The following is a 17,304-nucleotide window of genomic DNA, read 5'->3' as shown; positions in this document are numbered from 1 at the left end:
ACTACTTAACTTATTTCATGTGTCGGATACATAAATCCACTTGCAAGGTTTGACACGATGAAAACTTATAAGTTTCTCAAAAAGGCATATCAATGAATCTCTATAACGAGACATGAATTCCATCAACTAACTTATTATTTCACCAATATATATTATTATCATCCAATCTACCAGGCATATTGACCCATCTCAGAATCTCACCTTTTAATAAATCAAAATGATAATTAATATATACAGATCACAATAGTTATATCAGGATTAAGAATATAAGTACATTTAATAGTTTAGAGAATGTGTTTTTGTCAGCCAATCTAAAACAACTATCTCTACTCGGTCTCGTTCAACACATACAAAATGCACTAGCACAAGAAGTTGGAACTATACCGTTCCCATAATCAAGATAAATTACATATAATCTTGTGCTACTATCGTACCGATGGCATGTCCAATTTCCATCCTAGATTGTGAACAAAAACTTTATACTTATAAGAACCGATGATTTAATCCTCTGTGTATAAACTAAAACTCTACACACAAAATCATCTACTATATAAGTAAATAAACACCATAAACGAATATATGATCTATTAAAACTGAGCAAATATTTATTCTATAATAAATATTATATCTTAACATATGGTTAATAGTATATATCACAACATAAAGTATAAATACAAAAAATATGTATATACTTGTGTAAATACAAATTTTGGGATAAAGAAGTAATGAACATTTACTGGTTAAAAACGATACAAATTAAAAAGAACCAAACAATAATAACATACCTAATGAAATTCCACTAAATTAAGTTTGAGAAGGGTAGAGTATACACAAACGGCAGAACTTACCACTACCTCGTAGAGATAGAAAGGTTGTTTCTCAATTATTGAAGAACCAAAGATAATTAAATTTGTGTCTAATACGAAAGATTAATCAAACCCAAATACTCCCCACAATCAAATTAGTCTAGCAAATAGTACTATAAGAGTATTAAATTTGGAGTATTATATTGAGAAATGTTTTTGGGCAATTAAATAAAATTTAAAAAATAAACGCACTAATGATTTGTTGGTAAGAGATACGATTTGCATAGATCAGACTGGAGATATTTTTTTTAATGGTCATGTAGATCTTCTTTTATGGATGTTCCAAGAAGATGAGACGAAACACTTAAAGGTGAAAAACTAAACAAATTAATTATTAGTTAAAAAAATATACGGCGATATACTAACATAAATCAAAGGACAAACTATGTTGTTCTTCTCGTACTCCTAAGAGAGTTGTCTGATTTTTTATTTTTATTTTTTTTCATTTTTATTTTTTTGTCTGATTCACATTCTAATTATTTGCAAATTATAGTGTAGGAATAGTTTATACGATAAGATCATTTGTCTCTAGATCTTATAATATATGCTTTTTTATTTTATAATAACCTTTCGTATAAAATAATGCATTTGTATTAGTACTACGGCATTTTTATTCCAGTTTTGAACTTCACATAATTTATGTGATATTTAATGCTGAAAACAAAATAATGTAGTATAAAGCATATGGACAATGAAAAATGTAATTTTAAATACAAAATTTTATAGTGAAAACCAAATGATATATATACACATTATTTCATATCATGAACAACTTTTCTCCCGTAGAACTATCGAACATGTATTACTTGTGCATGATTTAATATCTGCGTAAGTGAGCATGACTCATATCCAAATCAGCTATCAAACTACCTGAAGAAAATAATTTTCCACCCTTTTATCTCTAGTTTACAATTTCTAAATTAGTAAAGAATTGCACGGTGCTCCATAAGATTCGCATATAATAAAACTAGATGCGAATAGCCCCCACAAAATAAAATAAATAGACCAGAAATAGATTCTTTTAATCTAACAAGTCTCGTAAGAGGACAAAAGTTTGATAGCAACAGCTAGTGAAACTGCCGTCTAACGACAATAAACAAAGCTTTCAAATTTCAATCATTCACTAGACAGTGGTCCAGATTTATTCTTCTCCTCTTTCTATGGCCCAAAAACATTATTACAAAGATTTTTATTTTTTAAAAATTTAAATCTGGGCTTTGGTATCAAATTTCTCTGAATAAGTACTACATCAACTAACTAACGCGAACTGTATGGCCTTGTTGATGGGACTACTAATATACAATTAGAGTACGAACCACGTTTTTCACTGGCCAGAATTGAAGTGGTGAAATCTCGATCGCGAACATCAACTCATGACATAGTGCTAGGTCAAGGGTTTCACTAGCTTGGCATGTGTTTCTGCATTTTGGTATTCAGGAAGTCCCCGTTCGAGTGCAAGCAGCCTCCACCTGTCCCTAGGAAGTCCACAGTTACCTACCAGACAGGGAACAAACAGAAAAGTATTATTGAACTGCATTTTCTGAATAATTAATGAAGAGTATGAATGCCTGACTAGTTTTGTTTATTTAATACCAAATCATTAGAACCTGCTGGTCAATGCAATCACACAGATCTAGCACTAAGTGAAGACGCGAAAGAACATAAAGAGAGATCAAACATAAACATAAAGACTAAAGAGAGGTCTAGCAATTAGAAACCAATGTGCTTAGCTAAGGCAGAACATAAACATTAGACCATCAAAGCGGAAGTGCTTATTCAAAGTAGTACAGAAATAGATGAGTCATCAATTAATTGGTAATAGGTCAATTATAGATTATATAAAGAATTCATAAGTGGCCAAATTCAGGGAATCAGTTGCAGAATACAAATTGAGCAATCACATCTTTCAGTACCAACCACTACTAAATATTTAATTAATCACACCAGCATCATAGTGATGAATGAACTGGCCATAATAAGAAAACAATATTCTTTTATATGAGAAAGGTTGGTCAACAATGTTCAAATGGCAGTACCAAGAAAATAATATAAAAAGGGAAAGAACGAATAAGGACGAGCCCTTCACTAACTTTAAAACAACCATCAGGATGCTCATTTTTAACATAATAAGGACAGAAGACCACTATGACACAGCATAACAGAATACAGCATATGCAAGAAGTAAACATAAGAAGTGACAAAGATATGCCCTTAGATCCAGGATCTTGCATCATATTCCTATCAAACGATAATCAATCCCCTACTGGTGAAACAATAGAACTATCATTAATGAGAGACCATCAAAAACCACCTTTTTTTTTTCTTTTTAAGGTAAAAATGAATTTTATTACCACATCACCCTGAAGGTGCCTCAAAAAGTTCGAACATGCTAGTCAAATTGAAAGAATACTCCTATGAGTTTATTCACTTAGAGCTATGTTGCTCCAACATCATTCAGCATTAAAGCATTTCCCATCTATTGGGGAAAAGCAAAAGGCAATGTGAAATATCAAAAGAAGCAAATCTTTCGCTTCAGGTCTTGCTAAAAAATCTAGGCTGCAAGGTATGAAAAAGATCAAGGAAAATTATTTAAGCACCATATATACCAGTTTCATCACCGACCAAGGGTAATCAAAGAGCTGGTTTTCATAAATCTACAACAATCGTCTTCACAGGTACTGTGCCCAAAAGCACTCACACAAATAAAACCTATCTGGGCAAACCTCACTTAAATGTTTTCCCCTTAGTTGCCCCCTGCGCTCAGACGTACCTAAACCCAACAAAGGTTAAAGACGGCCATTTAATTTCCAGGCTAGTTTGTACTTTTGTAACGATAAAAAAAAAGGTTCTTCTGATACCTTTTTCATTGAAGAAGATTTACTAATGCAAATATAACAAACTCAAAGGGAAACTCCAGATTGACCAATAAAACTAGCAGGCAAAATAAGAGAACAGTTAATGACAAGCATTAATCATCCAGTAAGGTTTGTCAGATTAAGCTTGGCAGGTAACATCCTCAAGAAAATCTATAAGAGCCTTGATCCAAATTCCAATCATCAAGGTTCTACTGGCCTTGATCAACTTGGCAATACTCTTACGAGAAGAAGCAGATTACAGTTCATGAATGATTCCCATTTCTATCAGACCAATCCAGACACGACAACCCAAAAAAGAAAAAAAAACTTAAAACTCTCTTTATTTTCTCATTATATTGTGAAGACCATATGTGCTGGGGGAAGGATCGCACAACTTTTGAGTAGTTAATAAAAAAGCATGGTCCAGTGCACGAAGCATCCTGCATTCACATAAAGTTTGAGGAAGGGCCACAATGTAAGCAGCTTATGCCTTATCCTAATGCAAGCATCAAAAACTTACCGTGGCTCAACCCCATGAGTAGTTAATAAAAAATTATGATGCAGATGTTATTAGCAAAATTGCTCCTTATTAACTGACCTTACAAGATTGAGAAGCTCAATTTGTAATACAGCGCTTCCTACAAAGAAGTTGAGAAGCTCAATCTATAACATCGCACTTCCACAAGCTGCAGACTACTACAGCCAAGCATTTGCTCATAGGAATAGCGTGCCAAATTCTTTAGTGAGAGTCAGAATATTACTAGAAACAGAAAATAAAAGAAAATGAAAAGCGGGTCAGTTTCGAGACACTGATGTGTTTATTTCTTAGATAAGTTTATACAACATCCCACAACAAGAACAGAAATTACAAGATCTGATAAGCTTCGAACATGAGCTAAAAACAGATGCAAAAGTGCAAAGAATACAAAGTGCTAACTATACAAATGCACCTAACGATATAAAAAGGAAGGAGAAAAGAGCTTACCCTTTCCCCTTCTATCTCTTTATTCAGTATCTGATGGCAAATATGATGAATCAACAGGGTATCCAACTTCATGTGCTAAATTCTGTAATCCTGGCTTCAATTCCCTGTTGTAAAACTCCTCATACTCCAAGCTGTCTCCTCCTTTCTTCTTCACTTCAACAACTCTCAACGATGGCGTCAACTCAAATATCTCAGCTGCAACTGTCAACGGCCCCTTTGCACCTTCCTTAGACCCCTCCATACTCACTTTACAATCCTTCTTCCTTACTGCAAAGCTCACAACTTTAGCAATTTCCTCCAACTTATTTATGATCTTGGGCACAGGAGCCCCGGATACAAACCTTGCCCCATCTCCTCCCTCCTCAAACAAACCGGATAAATCAAAGCCACGGGAAAATGAAATAATATCAAATGCATTCAAGCTAGCTGGCCTAGGCAAAGTAGCTGACCTCCTTCTGATCTCTATTTCAGACTCAGACTCTGATCTATCAGACGAATAATCAATCCCACCATACTCATCATCATTTATACTACACAACTTATCATCCTCAATATAAAATTTAACATGTTTAAAACCCTTCTTGAACCACCTATTATTCATAATCTCCTGAACAGTAATCCTGGTTTCGGGATTAATATCAAGAAGGTGCTTTAAAAACCGAGTTAATTCAGGTGAAAACCACCTGGGACATCTAAATTCACCCCTATAAATCTTCTTGTACATAGCCATAATATTCTGATCATGAAATGGTAAATACCCTGCCATTAGCACAAAGAGTATCACCCCACATGACCAAATGTCTACTTTGGCTGCATCATAACCCTTTCTTCCTAACACCTCCGGCGCCACATAAGCCGGAGTGCCACAGAAAGTATGAAAGAGCCCATCTTGCTTTATCTGCTCTGAAATGGCACTAAGGCCAAAATCAGAAACCTTGACATTCCCATCTTCATCTAACAGTATATTTTCTGGCTTTAGGTCCCTATGGTAAACACCCCGGGCATGACAAAAAGCGACAGCAGAGATTAACTGCTGGAAATATTTCCGAGCAACTTCTTCCTTAAGCCTGCCTTTGGCAACCTTATTGAAGAGCTCACCGCCTTTGACATACTCCATGACAAAGAAGATTTTGGCTTTTGTAGCCATAACTTCGTACAATTCAACTATATTTGGATGCCTAACTCTCTTGAGAATTGAGATCTCACGTTTTATGTGATCAATAAGACCCACTTTCAAGATCTTTTCTTTATCAATCACCTTAATCGCTACGCTCTCATTCGTCTTCACATTTCTAGCATGGTACACCTTAGCAAAAGTACCATGCCCTAGTAATTTCCCAATTTCATACCTGCCCAACAGAAGCCCCTGATTTTCCTTCTTGCTCAAACTCCTCGTCGGCGCTAGGTTGCTGCTGGTACTGGTGCTGGTGTCGCCGGCGGTAGCAATGCCGGCCATGGATTCTGCAAACTTTTAACAAAAAATATGTATAGTTGAATTTTTTTCCTAAAAGAACCAAACTTTATCAAAAGGGTGCTTCCAAATTGCGATCAAAAAGCCAAAATATCAGATGGGTAATTCAAAATTTGCAAAAAAGGGGTAAAATATCGAAAGGGTCGTTTGAAGATTTGCGAAAAAAGGGGGAAAGGGAAGGCCAAAAAGATCAATAGGATTAGTTGACAGTCAGCCTAAATAATGGTTTTTTTGAGGAGAAATTGCCATTGAAATGGTGGGCTGTCGTGTAGTTGGAGATGTTGATGTTATTGAGCTATTTTTCGGTTCCAAGGAAAATGATTGTATACAGAGCTGTACCCTGTATGTATACTCAATATCTATATATTTGAGTGGTGTAGGGTTAACGGAGGGTGCGGGTGATGCGTATAAAGAGGATTTATATATATATAACTTTGTGGGGGAATCCACAGCTGGAAAAATACGCAAGTTAATTGTCAAAATTGAAAAAGGGTTTTATATAGAAATATTGAAAACATTTCCTAATTTGCGATTATCAGTTTTATCCTTGAATTATTGTTTCAATTTTATAATATAAATGAAATAAACTCTAATTTTTATCAAATTAGGAGAGCTCAACACTTATCTTCACTTTTTTTTAAGAGTTTGAAAACACTTGATATGTCATATGACATATTGAAATGTATCTAAATTTAATTAATCAAATAAAAAATATCTTTAAAATTGTCAAATGGTTGAAGAAAGAAACTAATGCGTCAAGTTTAAAAATGTTTCAATACTACTCTGTTTTATATGTGAAAAAAATAAAAAGGTTTTATATATATGTTACTCTTTTTCTTTTCTTTTTTAAAACAATAAATAAATAAGAAAAGAATGATGTTAGAGTCACGTGATATACATGTGATTGTTTTTTACGTGGATGGATTTAATTGGTTTTGAAGATGTATGGTGTGTGTTGTTCTTTGAAGGAAATTTCTCGATGGAATATCCTATTTTTGGGTCAAATTTCAAATTTTTTTAGAAAAATTAGGTAACACAACAAACTAACACCTAATATTTACCCGAAATAACGGTAATATATATTTTTTAAAAATTAAAATAGTATAGGATTTTATCCATATGGATATTATATGTGCGAATATAATATATTTGCTATACACATGATAAACTTCACTTGGGTATATTAATCCATAAATCACACAAGAAAAAATAAATTACACAAAATATATTTTACTATTAATGTGAGTGTGACAATATAAACAGTCGCTATATCTCATAAATATAAGAATTATAGTTATGTTTCATAATTAGAAGCCAAACTAAAGCAATATACAAAAAAAACTCTTCTTTTTTTCCTGTTCTTTTTCGTAAAAAGGAGTTTTCTTCGTATTATTGAAGGCTTTACAGCCACTAAGATTTGTACGATCACGAGATAATGGTGAATTATTGAGCCATTGAGGTTTTTTTTGGGGGGTATGAATAATATTTATAAATACTAAATTTTCTTGTATTTGCATCACAAGATAGTAATGGTAGTTCGCCCATAAATTGATAAACTGTCCATTTTGGTGTGTGTTTTTAGGGAGGGTTCCTTTTGGTGTTTAGGGTTCAAAAAAAAATTTGTTTTAATGCCGAACTCTAATTTGAATACTCTCTTTCTTGAATTGTTGTATTTTTATTTTTATTTTTTAAAAAAGTCAATTAAAGCCTCAACAATGAGGTGAAACTTCATGTGGTCAACTCCTTTTTAACTTTAAATACTAATCATTTATCACAATTTCAATCAAATACTATCAGATCAAGTATTTTCAACTTTATAAACATGAATTTTATTTTACACCAAAAAAAAAAAATACCTTTCATGATTAACGTGATTTTGTGGATTGTGTATCTTCATTTTCTTAAGTCTAATTGAAACATGCTATTGTTGAAATTGAGTGAAAAAATGAGAAAATTAAATAGAATTAGCATTTGTCTATGGAGAGTTTGTGTGTAGCACATTTAATACACTACACATACAATTTTTTACTATTATTTTTATTCGATATTCATATTAAAATTCGATTAATTAGGAATTTGCACATGATATATGATTCATTTTAATAGTGGTACGTCCAATTGAAGAGATTTCAACCATCTCACCAAAGTCCAAATTGATATTACACGCATTATCTACAATTGCTTTGTTTTCATTTTAGGAAATAAAGAATGAGTTTTGCCGAGTTGAATCATTGATATTCTTCAACTTACATTTACCAAAATTATCGATATATCTATTATAGTGATACATAAACTCAGAATTAAATATGTACCAACCTAAGCCAGATATGTAGACTAAAAATATCATTTTAGACTGCAATATCGTAATATCTTATCTTGAATTCGTGTCACATCTATTTCTATTGAGATTAAAGTATAGTCAGTTAGTTAACCGAATTTGTTATTATGTACAGCTGTCATGTTAGTTAATAGTTAGTTAGAGTTTTAGATATTTTACTCTTCCTTTTTGTATTCTGTATAAATATTGATGTGTACAGTCAGTAAGAATCAATCAGAATTGGAAATTTCACAAACCATCTCTTCTCTCTTACTTCAAGTTCCAGATATTCTCCATTAATGGAGTTTCCTGATTCACTAAATCTCCATTATTAACATGGTATCAAAGCCTGGACGTTCTGTTCCTTCTCTTCACACTTCTTCTTAGTTGTGTTTGCGTCATCGATTTCAAGATCTTCAATTCCAGATCTATTTCTCTTATCGATCTAATTCTCTTCTCTTTTCAACTGGTATTTTTTTTCTCTTTGATAACTACTTCATCATGGTGGAACTCACGAATGAGGGATCGTCTACTGGAATTGATACAAACAGTCACCTCTACATTCATCCATCTGATAGTCCTGGTGTGGTACTTGTACCTGTCCCTTTTGATGGAACTGGTTTTCATTCCTGGCGAAGAAGTGTCCTCAAATCTTTGTCTGTGAAAAACAAATTGATTTTCATCAACGGTGAATGCAAACGCCCACCTAAAACTGATCCAACTTATCGCCAATGGGTGAGATGCGACGATATGGTCACGTCGTGGATTCTTAATTCACTGGGTAGAGAAGTTGCGGATAGTGTCGAATATGTGGGTGATGCTTTGGAATTATGGACAGAGCTAGAAGATCGCTACGATCAAACAAATGGAGCACAGCTGTACCAAACTCAGAAAGAGATCAACGATCTTAGTCAAGGTATTCTCGATATCACCACATACTACACTAGAATGAAGAAACTCTGGGAAGAACTTAACAGTTTATGCATTACCAGTCAGTGCAATTGTGTTTGTATTTGTGGAGCTAAAACTAATCTTCAAAAGGCAGAGCAGGATAGGCGCCTAATTCAGTTTCTTATGGGGTTAAATGAAGTCTATACCATAATCAGGGGTAGTATTTTAATGATGAACCCATTGCCTTCTATGGCACAAGCCTTTGCATTGTTGGTTCAAGAAGAAAAACAAAGAGAGTTCAAGCCAAATAATCAATTGTTTGTTGAAGGAAGTTCATTAGTTGCTGGGTCCTCAAGTTCCTCAAATTCATCAGGAGGAAGGAATTTTACAACAAACTACTCTTCTTCCAACATCACCAACAATGCACCTAGGGGTAGACCTTACTGTGATTACTGCAGAAGGCCGGGTCATACCAGGGTTAAGTGTTACAAGTTACATGGATATCCTCCTGGTCTAACTACCAACAATCCCAGACCTACTAATCATGATCCACAACACCAAAACCAAAGATACAACAACCAGAACTCAAGTCATAGGAATAACAAGGGTAAGGGTATAGCAGCTAATTCTGTCAGTTTGTCTTGTGATATCCCTGGAAATCAGGATGGATCCTCAGAGTCTCATTTCAATGACCAAGGAAACAACAACATCAACCTCACCAGAGAGCAGTATGAACAGGTTGCTCATTTGCGGCAACAATTCAAAGAATTCAGCCCCATGGAGGATCAAAATGCTATGCACATGACAAGTGGAGCTGTGAACTTTGCAGGTACTCTTACTTGTTCTACTTCCATTGACTTTGACAAACTTTCTTGTGAATGCTTCAAAACAAGAACTGATCTATGGATATTAGACTCAGGTGCCTCTCACCATATGACTTTTGACAGAAATCTCCTTGTGAACCTGATAACCTTACCCTATCCTCTCTTGGTCAGACTACCTAATGGATATAGAGTTAAGATTACAGAGATAGGTAGTGTGTGTCTAACTTCCGAGATCACTTTGTACAAAGTACTTTATGCTCCTTCTTTTAAATTCAACTTAATTTCCATAAATACTCTAGCTGACAATCTAAAATGTACTGTTTCTTTCTCTAATACTTCTTGTCTACTGCAGGCCCCTTCACTGAAGAGGCCTCTGGAGATTGGTAAAGCACATGATGGTCTATACTTCCTTTGCTCAGATTGCTTACAACAGAACAACTCTAGTCATCCAAAACAACATGTTTCTTGTATTTCCTTTCCTAGCTCTAAAATACAGTACAAGTGTATTTCTTCTTCCTGTCCTTCTTATTCTGCTGTAATGAATTCTATGTCTATCAATAATAAAGACAATGTTGTTGATAAAACTTCTAGTTCTTTCCCTGTTAATAACACAGACCTGTTATGGCACTATAGATTAGGACATGTTCCCTTTGTAAAAATGAAAGACATATCCTCTATACCTGTAAAATTCTCACCTAAACAACCATTTTTTTGCCCCATTTGCCCTATGGCAAGACAATCAAAATTACCCTTCCCTACCAGGTCTCATAACAGTACTAGCATTTTTGAGCTGGTACATGTTGATTTATGGGGTCCTTACCACACAGCCACCCATGATAATTTCAAATATTTCATTACCATGGTAGATGACTTTAGTAAATCCACCTGGACACATCTTCTCAACTGTAAAAGCAATGTTTTGCATGTTATTAAAGCCTTTGTCATCATGGTTGAAAACCAATTCAGCACCAGTGTCAAAGTAATCAGATCAGATAATGGCCTTGAGTTCACCAATAATGAGTCCATCATGTTTTTCCAGACTAAAGGAATTCTTCACCAAAAAATCCTGCCCATACACACCCCAACAAAATGGGGTGGTGGAAAGAAAACACAAATATATCCTTGAAACAGCAAGAGCCCTCCTTTTTCAATCAAAACTCCCAATGAAGTACGGGGGTGAATGCATATTAACTGCAACACACCTGATAAACAGACTACCTTCCACCTCTCTCATCAATAAATGTCCTTACGAAGTTTTGCATCAACACAAGCCTGTGTACTCTAACTTGAGGAGTTTTGGCTGCCTTTGTTACCCCACTATACCCAAAGTCCACAGAACCAAGTTTGGTCCCAAAGCTGTTCCCCATATCTTTATTGGATATCCTTCATGTACAAAGGGATACAAAGTGCTAAATCTAACCACTAAGAAAATTCATATCTCCAGGGATGTTATCTTTCATGAGACAATTTTTCCTTTTGCTATGACCAATGATCCCACTCATTTTTCTGCATCTCCTTTCCATTCTGTAGGATCATCTGATTACTCTTATTACCACCATCCCTCCACACCTGTAGAAAGTGATCCAGGTCCTGTAAACAACACTAATCAACCTCTGTCACCAACACTTTCTACTCCAACTACTTCTCCAATTGGTCCTTCTAATCCCACCATGTCATCCACTCTACCTCATACTTCCATACCTATTTGCCACCCTACAAGACCTGCCCTTAGAAGGTCTCATAGGATACATAAAGTACCTCCTTACTTGTCTGATTATGTCCATCGAACACATCTAGTTATTTCCTCCCAACCTCCTACATCCCTCAATGCTCATTTTTCCCTTAACTACCACATATCACCTGCTGCTCTAAATCCTGAAAGTCAGTCTCTTGTAATGAATGTTTCTCATGATTGTGAGCCTAGTTCATATGATGAGGCAACTACAGACCCTGCTTGGCAAACAGCTATGACACAGGAATTCAATGCATTACATGACAACAATACATGGACCCTCACAACCTTACCAATTGATAAGAAGGCCATTGGGTGTAAGTGGGTTTACCAAATCAAACACAAGGAAGATGGGAGTGTAGAGAGATATAAGGCCAGATTGGTAGTGAAAGGATATACTCAACATCATGGTATAGATTACACAGAAATTTTCTCACCTGTTGTTAAAATGACAATTGTAAGGACACTCATTGCCACTGCAGCAAAGAAACAATGGAATATATATCAACTTGATGTTAATAATGCCTTTCTCCATGGAGATTTGCATGAAGAAGTGTACATGGATATACCTCCTGGTTTGTCTGTTCCTACCACAGGCATGGTCTGTAAACTCAACAAGTCACTGTATGGTTTGAAACAAGCTAGTAGACAGTGGTATGAAAAACTAACTGAAGCTTTAAACACAAGAGGGTACACTCATTCTCTCCATGACTACTCCCTATTTTACAGAAAAAAAGGCACATCTACTGTGTTTCTTGGTGTGTATGTTGATGATATTTTGCTCACAGGAACAGATATTGATGAGATAACTGAGCTCAAGAAGTTCCTTCATCATCAGTTTAAGATCAAAGACCTAGGCAGATTACACTATTTTTTGGGTTTGGAAATTTTATACAAGGATGATGGGATTCTTATTTCCCAGAGGAAGTTTGTACAGGATCTCCTCAAAGAATTCAGTTGTGATCACTCCACTCCCTTGTCTTCTCCCCTTGATCCTAATGTTAAGCTGCGAGCACATGAGGGAAAGGCACTAGATGACCCCACTCAATACAGAAAACTGGTTGGCAAACTCAATTTCTTACTAACACTAGACTTGATTTGGCTTATGGTGTGCAATTCCTTAGCCAGTATATGCAGGATCCCAGAGAGCCTCATTTACGTGCTGCTTTTCACATGCTTCGCTACCTCAAGAAGGATCCTACTCTAGGAGTTTTCATGTCCTCATCTGCAGATTTCAGGGTATCTGCCTATTGTGATTCTGATTGGGCTGCCTGCCCTGATTCGCGAAAGTCTGTCACTGGTTACAATGTGTTGTTGGGTGATAGTCCTATTAGTTGGAAGTCCAAGAAGCAAGAAACAATTAGCAGAATACAGGTCCTTAAGGAAAGTTGTAGGAGAATTGGTCTGGTTGCAAAGGCTATTTGAGAAATTGACTATACCTAGCCTTGGCCCCTTTCATGTTCACTGTGATAGCCAAGCAGCTATTCATATTGCCAAGAACCCCGTCTTCCATGAGCGCACCAAGCACATTGAAGTGGATTGCCATTTTGTAAGAACCAAGCTTCAAGAAGGCCTTATAACATTGCATCATATTGGCACTGCTGCTCAGTTAGCAGACATACTCACGAAGGCCCTCACTGGCATCAAGCACTGCACTTTATTGGACAAGTTGGCTATGTCTATTCCGCCTCCAACTTGAGGGGGGGTATTGAGATTAAAGTATAGTCAGTTAGTTAACCGAATTTGTTATTATGTACAGCTGTCATGTTAGTTAATAGTTAGTTAGAGTTTTAGATATTTTACTCTTCCTTTTTGTATTCTGTATAAATATTGATGTGTACAGTCAGTAAGAATCAATCAGAATTGGAAATTTCACAAACCATCTCTTCTCTCTTACTTCAAGTTCCAAATATTCTCCATTAATGGAGTTTCCTGATTCACTAAATCTCCATTATTAACAATTTCTTCCCTGAAATTTTGACATCTCATCTCTACTTTTTTTTTATAGATTTAGGTAAGATATGTTTGCTAACTTTCTGGTCCTCATTCTTTTTCTTTTTGTTTTGTATGAAAACATAAATATCTCAAGGAAAAGTAAAATGTTCTCATCAAGATGTAGACTTTTCTTTTTCTCTAATCTTAATAAGTATAGTGTAGTAATCATCTGAAAAATAATTAAAAGCATACATATACCCCAACTTTTATATTTTATAAAAAATATTCATCATTTATTAATTCTAATTTATATTTATCGATCAAATTATTCCATTAATAACTACTAACTATTCTCCTTTGCTATCTATACAGAACGTGGCCAAAAAGAACAATTTATTTTTAATGGGTTATAATTCATCCTAAATCAGTGACAAGCTTGAGTATGCGATTAATGTATTGGTCTTGTCCATATTGTTATTTTGTTATTGTTGATTGTCATCAATTATATAATAAGATTATTTTTTAATGGAACATGTTCATTATAAAAATGACAATACAAACTTAAAGGTATTTTTAATAATTTTTAGAACTTATGGGTATAAATCATTTTTTTAAATAGTCAAATATTTTTTTCAAAATTTATGACCAAACGCATGATGAAACTTCACCCAAAAATAAGTTGCCAAGAATATTTGAAAATTTGGGCCAAACACTAACTAAGTCTGAGAAAATTAGATTTGGTGCAAAAAGAAGAAACTTCAATAAAAACGGAAAGTCATTAAAATAAAATTCATTTCGTTTCAATTTGTTTTTCTGATAATGACTTGACACCAAGTTTAAACAAAATTCTTTTTATGAATCTTATGATATATATATATATATATATATATATAATGTACTAAAATATTTTTTAATCATATGATATTAAACATATCATACGAAAAATTGAAATTATTGAAATATAATATCACCTTTTCCTAATTCAGAAATAACAAAACTTCTAATTTTCTTTTTAATCCTTTAGATTTCACTTTCCCATGGTGGACTATTATCACTGATCATGGACTTCAATGTCTTAATAAAATTAAAATATTAAGGAAACCAAAGTCATCAACGTATATATATTGCACACTTCTTATAATTTATTATGGATAGATAAATTAAAAGTAGCAAAGTCAACTTATGGTCGGTTTGGGATTTATAGATACGTATGCTTTGGAAACACTATATTATTGCAACACTTCCAACGATTACAAAGGGTACGGTGTTAGGTATGGAGAGAACGTTTTCCATTTTTATGAAAAATAAGTGAATAAATAAGTAAAAATATTGTCTCACAATAATTATATATATATATATATATATATATATATAACACTTCCAACGATTACAAAGGGTACGGTGTTAGGTATGGAGAGAACGTTTTCCATTTTTATGAAAAATAAGTGAATAAATAAGTAAAAATATTGTCTCACAATAATTATATATATATATACGCACACACTCTAGATAAATATTTATAAGTATGAAAATGGAGTCATGTAGTAAAAATTATTTTTAGCGGGAATAAATATAAGCGTTTTTCATTCGTATTCGTATGATGACTTGATTAATAAAATGACAAGAATAAATATTACTAGTTAATATGCCGGTAGAAATAAATAAATAAATTTCTACATCAAAGTTCATTTCGTAATCTCATTTATCAATTGTCGGTTTAAATTTTTAGGTCACCTACGTGCAAAGGTGTCACATCCATTCATTTATGTTTACGTATGAACCTCAACTGCTGTGTATTAAATTGATTTCTTATGACAACTGATAACAAAGTTTTCGTAGAAACGATCTCCTATAACCACTTACTAATTAAATATAAGAAAAAGATGTTTTATGTATAAAAAAATATGAAAATCTCTAATAAAATAGTATGTAAAGAGTTACAACTATCAAATTCAGAAAAAATGATCTTACAACCACTTGTACGACAAATAGTCATGTTTACATTAGACATTGTGTAAATTATAAGAAACAGCTAATTGTGTTTGTCATGTAAAATGAACGCGTAAAAGTAGCCAAAAGATGTTAAGTTGTTGCTTCCGTAGACATTTGTTTCTTAAAAGGAATTTATGTCTAGAGAAGGTGTTTTTATATAATATATTGAATTTATGAATTTAATTAATTTGAATTTATGTTGCGTAAAATTTATTAGACGGAGAAGGACACTAAACATATCTAAATTAAAGTTTAAACGAGTTCCTAAATGTCATGTCCCATGGCATAGTCGTAGCCATATATAGTACAGGATGGCCAATTGGACATCATTCATTGAAAAATTACATTATGTATATAGAAAATTGTATGATATATATAGGTCAAAAATTATTTTTCATATATATATATATATATATATTAAATCTTAGATATTCTTAACGAAATTTCTGACTTCGCCACTACGGTACTCTTCTAAGTCTCTTTTTTTTTTCTCCTGATCTAATAGTACAATTAGTAAAACTACTTTGAAGTAAATCATGACTAAATAACTTTGTTAATATGATTTTCTTTAAACAACCAAGGTTATGGAGAATTGATTTTCATATACTAGCAGGATTTGATTTCCTCCTAATATTCTTTTAACCTGCTTTAGAGTCATACTTCAAGTCTTATTTTGCACTATGTTATGGTTTTATTTTTAATCAATAATGTGTGATTACTAATAACTAAACTTATCAGTAACCACACATTATCAATTAAGAAAATATAATCATAAAATGGTGCAAATAAAATTGAGAATCTTTTTGATGAATTTGGGTGTATTTAATGTATATAGGTGCTAATTATAAATGTTGGTCAATATATATGATTATATTAATACCACCGTCCACGTTCCGGACTTAATCCCCGGCACCACCCCCACCATTGCATACGTACAAGTTTTGCTATCCCTTATTATACATAAAGGAACTATATATTAAAGAAGGACAATTGAGGAATTAATTATCTAGAGAATCAAATAAAGACCGTTGAGTAATTAATAAAATTAAAAAAATATATAATGTGTAATTTATTAAAGTGTCCCTCTTTAATAAACGACTTTAAAAAAAAAAACTATTAAAAAGATGGAGTATAAGGATATAATTTAAAAAACATACTAATTTTCATCTTAAATTTCAAATGCGACACTTATCTTGCAACACACAAACTTCGCTAAAATTGACACTTATTTTGAAGAAAAAAAAGAGATATTTTTTAGGGTAAAACTTATCCACATCGGGTGTATACACCAATCCAATACATGCATATCATGTGTTTAAATTTATAGTTCATTTTACTAAATCTTAATTAATTATCATGTGTTTTACTTCATTAAATCACATAATAATAGAAATTGCATTAGTTTGGTGTATACACTCCGTGCGGATAAGTTTTTT

The 17,304-nt window shown here is 33.4% G+C and overlaps 2 protein-coding genes across 3 annotated transcripts; one reads left to right on the top strand and one right to left on the bottom strand.

Moving 5' to 3' along the window:
- Positions 1–1,934: 1,934 nt before the first annotated feature.
- Positions 1,935–6,498, bottom strand: LOC125846577 (CBL-interacting serine/threonine-protein kinase 12-like). 2 transcript variants are annotated; one of them, XM_049526102.1, is made up of 2 exons: positions 4,707–6,498; positions 1,935–2,360 (listed from the first exon to the last, which is right to left on the bottom strand). In XM_049526102.1, the coding sequence occupies exon 1, from the start codon at positions 6,160–6,162 to the stop codon at positions 4,726–4,728; it is 1,437 nt and encodes a 478-aa protein (XP_049382059.1). In that variant the 5' UTR covers positions 6,163–6,498; the 3' UTR covers positions 1,935–2,360; positions 4,707–4,725. The 2 variants fall into 2 exon arrangements, with proteins under 2 accessions (XP_049382059.1, XP_049382060.1); XM_049526103.1 differs by lacking the exon at positions 1,935–2,360 and adding an exon at positions 2,697–4,359.
- Positions 6,499–8,995: 2,497 nt separating this feature from the next.
- On the top strand, positions 8,996–13,640 carry LOC125847369 (uncharacterized). Its single transcript, XM_049527004.1, has 4 exons — positions 8,996–10,456; positions 10,562–10,592; positions 11,740–13,001; positions 13,173–13,640. Exons 1-4 carry the CDS (start codon positions 8,996–8,998, stop codon positions 13,638–13,640), a joined length of 3,222 nt encoding a protein of 1,073 aa, XP_049382961.1.
- The last annotated feature ends 3,664 nt before the right edge of the window (positions 13,641–17,304 follow it).

This window comes from Solanum stenotomum, chromosome 12 (genome assembly GCF_019186545.1).
Source record: "Solanum stenotomum isolate F172 chromosome 12, ASM1918654v1, whole genome shotgun sequence".
NCBI classification, from domain to species: Eukaryota; Viridiplantae; Streptophyta; class Magnoliopsida; order Solanales; family Solanaceae; genus Solanum; species Solanum stenotomum.
Note: the sequence above shows the minus strand (reverse complement) of the source record. Positions and strands in the feature narration are given on the sequence as shown.

Excerpts from the sequence above, each read along its gene's own strand:
- LOC125846577 (XM_049526102.1), bottom strand. The coding sequence starts at position 6,162 with ATGGCCGGCATTGCTACCGCCGGCGACACCAGCACCAGTACCAGCAGC.
- LOC125847369 (XM_049527004.1), top strand. The coding sequence starts at position 8,996 with ATGGTGGAACTCACGAATGAGGGATCGTCTACTGGAATTGATACAAAC. Across the intron at positions 10,593-11,739 it reads GAAGAGGCCTCTGGAGATTG|GATCATCTGATTACTCTTAT; the intron begins GTAAAGCACATG and ends TCCATTCTGTAG. Across the intron at positions 13,002-13,172 it reads CCACTCAATACAGAAAACTG|ATTTCAGGGTATCTGCCTAT; the intron begins GTTGGCAAACTC and ends CCTCATCTGCAG.